Source organism: Phoxinus phoxinus (genome assembly GCF_949152265.1).
Source record: "Phoxinus phoxinus genome assembly, chromosome: 10".
NCBI lineage: Eukaryota > Metazoa > Chordata > Actinopteri > Cypriniformes > Leuciscidae > Phoxinus > Phoxinus phoxinus.
Genome location: NC_136885.1, coordinates 24326199 through 24332464, shown reverse-complemented (window position 1 = coordinate 24332464; position 6266 = coordinate 24326199). Strand labels below are relative to the sequence as shown.

At 37.6% G+C, this 6266-nt stretch overlaps 1 protein-coding gene across 1 annotated transcript; it reads right to left on the bottom strand.

Annotated features, from left to right (window-relative positions):
- Window positions 1–959: 959 nt before the first annotated feature.
- wnt4b (wingless-type MMTV integration site family, member 4b) lies at window positions 960–5858 on the bottom strand. The gene is made up of 8 exons (XM_079625824.1): window positions 5662–5858; window positions 5255–5408; window positions 3504–3588; window positions 3038–3169; window positions 2813–2955; window positions 2584–2724; window positions 1358–1520; window positions 960–1214 (listed from the first exon to the last, which is right to left on the bottom strand). The coding sequence occupies exons 1-8, from the start codon at window positions 5748–5750 to the stop codon at window positions 1045–1047; spliced, it is 1077 nt and encodes a 358-aa protein (XP_079481950.1). The 5' UTR covers window positions 5751–5858; the 3' UTR covers window positions 960–1044.
- Window positions 5859–6266: the final 408 nt, after the last annotated feature.

Sequence of the window (6266 nt, the reverse complement as noted above, 5' to 3'; positions counted from 1 at the left end):
TTTTTTTTTTTTTTTTAAGAGATTAATACTTTTATTCAGCAAGGATCAAAGTGGCAGTAAATATTTCTATTTCAAGTCAGTGCTGTTCTTTTAAACTTTCTATTTATCAAAGAATCCTGAAAAAAGTTTCCACAAAAATATAACCAGAAAATCATTGATAAGAAATGTTTTTTGATCACTAAATCAGAGTGAGTTATCAATTAGAATGATTTCTGACTAATGATCCTAAATATTCCGCTTTGCATCACGGGAATAAATTACATTTTAAAACAAAGTTATGTTTTACTGTTTTCTCATACATGTAGCCTCGATTAGCATGAGACGACTTTCAAAAAATCCTATACCTAACCCAAACATTAGTGTAAATATTCATTTAAAATGTATCAATCCATAATTAACAAACAAAACCACTTTCCACATTTAAGATTTCAAACAACTTTATTTTAAGCCATATAGATTATAAAAATGAGACAATGATAATAAACTAGCCTCTAGTCTATGCAATAGGACAAGCCGAAACAAAACACAGCTGAAGCCGAAGAGTTTGCAGGTGGAACTTTCCATCCAGAGATAATGCCACACAGGCATGATGAACTCAAATAAATAAACATAATCCGCAAAACTGAAAAGAAATTATAAATACAGTAAACGGGGAGAGAGCAACTCTAGACTAGGATTTAATGCTAAGGCCTCAGACTAACTAACATTATTCTCCTGCTGTTATTCAGGGGTTAATCTCGGCTTTAAGAGCGTTGTCTGAACAAATGAGTTAATGGTTTTTGTATTGTATGTGAGCATTTAAGAAATGTAATGGTGTCTGTGTGTTCTGGTTCAACACATTGTCCTTCAACAAAAGTGCTATTGAAGATTAAAATAATTGTAATGTATTGTCACATTTAAAAGAACTTTAAAGTCACCAAATTCAGAGCATGATGAAGGATGTTTTGGATGGAGCTGGTTATTTCTTCATCATGTGGGCATTAATGCAGGCTGGCATGAGATGAGGTGCTTCTTGTGTGGTTGTGCGCTTTTTCTAGGTATGTCTCATTCTCGGCAGGTGTGTATGAGCACTGTGTTCTTGCACTGCTGGCAGCGAACTGAGCAGCACCAGGAGAACTTACAGGAGCAGCGCTGCACCACCTCAGCCCGGCCTGCTCGGAAACCTGGGCCACAACATAACAGTTCACATCCATCTGGTGCCAACCGTGAGGTTCCTAGGACGTGGAACAATAGGAAAGGATGAGTAAACCGTGATAAAATGACATGTAAAACCATGCAGGGAATTGATTAGAGAATTGACAATAAGAAATTTTATACTGATTATTTTAGTCTGTAATTTGGATTTTTACACTTTTACCATTACAACGTCGTCCTGCAGTGCCAGGAATGCCATTGTCTGGGTCTAAGCGGCAGAAATCTGGTGAAGAAGCCAAGTAGACAAGGTCCCGTGTGGCTGGTGGCTTCACTTGGGGGTCCCGTGGAAGGAGAGCTGTGCGAGAGCCCACGCGTGTTAGCCGTACCTAAGCAGAAAGTGTGGCTGTGACCCTTGAACTTGTCAAATTACATACACATATTTATGCTGCCTTCTACAGTACTGCAATAGCAAAATTCTAATGCAGCATTGCATGTATCCTTCACAGAGAATGTAATCCCAGAATGCATTGCGACAAACTCCAAAAATCATCCAAGATGGTGGACTTCATTCAGTGCTTAGAAATATTGATGAGAAATGATTCAAACTAATATAATTAACTTTTATTATGCTTATTAGAATTTTGTGGTGTTAGCTTAGGAACATCCTAACACCAAACACAGTTGGATTTTGGAAGTGAATTTTTGACAATAACTTAGAAACCTTTAAAACAGACCTACTGTGAGCTACAAGGTTGTTAATCGCCGTTATATGGTTTTGATGAAGCCATCAGCCCCACATTATTTCAACTTATTTTTTTAAATAAGAATGTTTAACTGTGAAATTCTGATTCTGATGACACTTCTGATTCTGCAGAGAAATCTCCACCAGTTGCACATCAAGCCAAAAGAATTCTTCAGCGCAACCCACACCAATGAAGCACTGCAAATGAGGTAAACGAGTTAGTTTCATTATGTTGAAATATTTGTACACATATGTATGTTTTCCAATAAACAAACTTTTTACATCTGTAATCAGCTTTAAATCAATATTTCTCCATTTTATTTGATTGTGTCATTTGCAATGCTTCATGGAATCGTAATTATTTCCCTCATTAAAGCGTTAAGTACAGTTTTACTTTTGTCTTAATGTCAATAAGACAATTTTGACATTAAGATTTTCAAAATAATTATTTGCTTCAAATCAAAGTTTGTAGTGTTGTGATTCACCGGGTTGATTAGAGCCTGAAACCAAGGCCGCTAAAAAAGACTGATCACTATTGCACTCTATTGAAACTGTAAAACTTCAGTGTAGAGTGCTATTTGTGAAGCGTATGCAGTTTCTACCTTAGTAAAGCATTCCAAATTTTTTTCATCTGTTAGGATTCTGCCTTAGAAGACAGCAGGCAACAGTCAGTGAGGCAACTGGAACAGAGCCATTGTAACACATACCTCTGTGGCCCCATCAAAGCGTTCTTTCAGCACAGCACCGACCCGGCGGAACGGAGGCATCACCTTCCAGCAAGTTCTGAGCTCACAGGACCCCGAAACACCATGACACTTACACTCCACCTGCATGTTGTGGAGGATAGCCTGAACAAGGACAGAGAAAACCATAAAAACCAATATGCAGTTGGTGATAAGTTTTAATATCAATCAGTAAGTGAAACATCTTGCTTGCCTTCCGTCCTGCTTCGTTATTGTGAATGTTCATTAGCGGTCGCCCCGATGACATGCCTTTAGCTCTCTCTGGCTCGTCCACAAAGGTCTGAGAGAATGCAACGCCATAGGACAGATTATCAGAGCAACCTGACCACTGGAAACCTAAGGGTGAGCAAGAGGCACATGTTTGGCATATATTTTTTTTGTCAGTGTGAAATTGTTATTGACATGTTTTACAACTCACCTTCAGGACTGACCCCCCTGACCTTTCGGTCACAGCCGCACCTCTCCAGTTCTCCCCTGCTACAGCCCCGAGTCACAGCCACAGCAACTGCAGCCGATGAAAGAGCGTGGACAAAAGCCGCCTCACGGGTGCCTGAAGACAGCACATAAACTGAGCAAGGCTAAACGGGGTTGTCCTTTAAAGCTGTTTATATTGATTGCATCTTGTAAAATTAATAAAATAAGAATGTGGGTAAATAATGAATAATTTAATTAAAAAATTCACAGTGGTTCTCAACTTTTTTGACTTGAAGGCCACCCTCTGAACACTATTCATACACTGACACCATATATATATATATATTGGTATTTTTAAAAACATTTTTTTAAATCAATGCTTGAGCCATAACAGCAAGGTATTTGAAAGTTGTAGCATAAAATAATCCAATATGTTCTATTCTGATTTGTTGTGACATGATTGTTGTAACCTTGGTTCATGACTCGTCCAAACACATTGATCCCACGAGGAGTGGTGGAACAGTTCCAGCGCCGGTTTCGGAACTGATGTTGGCACTGCATTGGTTAAAATGGAACAAGTAATTGGAGTTAATATATGCAGATATGAACATTTTAAAGTTACATAATGTTTAAAGATTAAGGCTAATTTGTAGTCTAGGAACATTTGTGGCCCTAAAATGTGGACCGGGGCCAGCAATCACAAGCAGTGGTGAAAATTATTGGAGTAAATGTAATTAGTTACTGTAGTACTTAACCCTCTATGGGACATCCTCATTTATAGATTGCATTTAAAATACAATAATACAAATACTGTGCGTCATGTATAAATGACAAAGTCATTTTAAAGGATACATTTTCTGTGTAGCTGGCACTATTGTACAGTAGGCTACTGTTCTGGAAGTCAGTATAAAAGTCTTTTAGCCTGTTTGTTGGAAATGGAATGTTAATAAACCTTTTTAATGTGTGTTTTTGTTGTTGTTGAAACAATATTTTTGGCTACATTGTAGTTTGACTGAGTATCAAAGATGTTAGCAACTTTTACTCTCTTGACTACATTTTTTTAATAGGCTATAGCCTAGGCCTACTCCTTGCTTACATTTGTCAGAAATGCAATTACGTTTAGCATGGGACGATGGGACCTAACTTTTTCTGCCACATTTTATTTCTGCTACAAAAGAAGCAATATCACCATCTACAGGGCATTGAAGATACTATAATTTAGTGCGTTTTTGCCCTTATTCATTCAAACTTGTCAACAAAGCTCCTTTATGCGAATGGCAGCAAATACGAGACGAGGACATGGCTGTACCTGGTGATGAGGCCGAACCCCAACACGTAGGCTACAGGTCAAGTAGGCTTGCCTTTGACTATTCAATCTTACTTAACATTATTTTATTTATTCGTTATATTAAAGACACATTTTTGAGGCTGTTGTGTCGACCTTGCTCTCCTCTTAAATCAACTGTTTCTTGTTTTTCACTGGCATGTCTCTTATGTGTTGAGGACTAGTGCATCTTTTAGCCTATTTTCAGTACGAGTAAAACACTACTGTTATTAAGCTACTGATCAGATAGTCTAGCCCCTGGTGTTTCACAGAGCCTATCCCAGACTAAAATGCATGTTTGAGCTGTTTTAACTGAAAGCAATTTGCAATGACAGTGACATGCCATTGTTTGGTCTCATGATGAACACCAGCTATGTTATTTTCTTTTTCCGTTTATAAAAGCTACTTAAATGTCCTAGTTTAACTAAAGCCTAATCCTGGATTAATCTAAACCCAGTCTGTGAAATCAGCCCTAAGACTTTTACTCAAGTTGAATTGCAATTGGTGACTTGTATGGAGTCATTTTTGCTGTAAGGTATCTATTCTTTTACTTAAGTATGGTTTTTCAGGCACTCTTTACATCCAGGAATAGACAGAACAAAATGGTCTATGTGTGTTTAATGAACTGTATTTTTTTTTTCTGGGACAATGATAGTAGAAATTTACTTTTTTTGGTAGCCAGGACTAACCAAAGTTAGTCTGTCAAAACTTACATTCCAAAATAAGAAATATTCTTATAAGAGTAAAGAAATAAGAGTAAAAAGTGTGATAAAAGACCTTCTGTGTGTATATTTTTGACATGATTTTTTTTTGTTGTTGCCATCATGTCCTTGAATAAATGAATGTTTATGTTCACAAAATTGTCATTGTGAGTCATTGTGTTTCAGGCTCTCTCACCTCTTCAATGACCATCTCTGCTGCCTTTCGCACGGACTCCATGACCTCCCCCCGTGCCCGGCACACCCCAACTTGGCCTGGTGACAATCCCCTCAGACGGCCACATGGTTCGGCACCAGACACAGGACGCGAGCGTGGCAGACGTGCCAGAGAACTACAGAGAGAGAGGTACAGCGTAGTAGAAGAACATGGATAAATAAATCAATCCCAAAACAGAAAAATAGTGTCAGAGAAAAAGTTGGCATATGAATAAAAGGATGACATTTTGTCAATGAACATTGGGACAGGTAAATAAAATAGAAAAACAGGAAGAGGAAACGAACATAAAAGAAACAAAGAAAGTATATGTCACCATCTTTTACAAGTTATGGCATAACAAACAAACGCTTTCACACAAGCCAACTTACAGCCAGTTGGTTGCCATGGTGAGTTGGGGTGCCCATAGCAACAGCAGGAGGAGTCGTCCCGTGAGAGTCACTGAGGAGACTGTTGGCATCAGATTGCCTGTCTGTCTGTCTACCTGTCTGTCTCTGAATTAGTGTTCAACTGTGTTTCTTTCAGTTGTGCCTATTACGTTGGGGTTCTTCCCCTCATATCTGTCAAAATCAATAGTCAATTATTATAAGTCCAATAGATAAGGAAGTTATACTGATTAATGTACATTATTACATTGTATAATAAATAGAACAAACATGAACTGCTCATACTTAATCACTGCTTTATACAATCTATAGTCGGCAATTCAAATAATTCAAACAAAACAATTAGACCGCCTTCGCAATGTATTAAAGAGAAGTTTCAAATGTGACATTTCTTATATAATAAAAATGAATATCTAACAAATAAATCTCAATCAATCACTACAGAAGACAAAGGATAAGTCTTTACCACTTTGAGGTCCAAAAGGATAAAAAATATTCCTGTCGACGAACCGTTTAAATCGAGTTCCAGATCTGTCAATTATCCAAATTTATCACAAGCTTGATGATTGTAATTACTTCCACTTATGTTT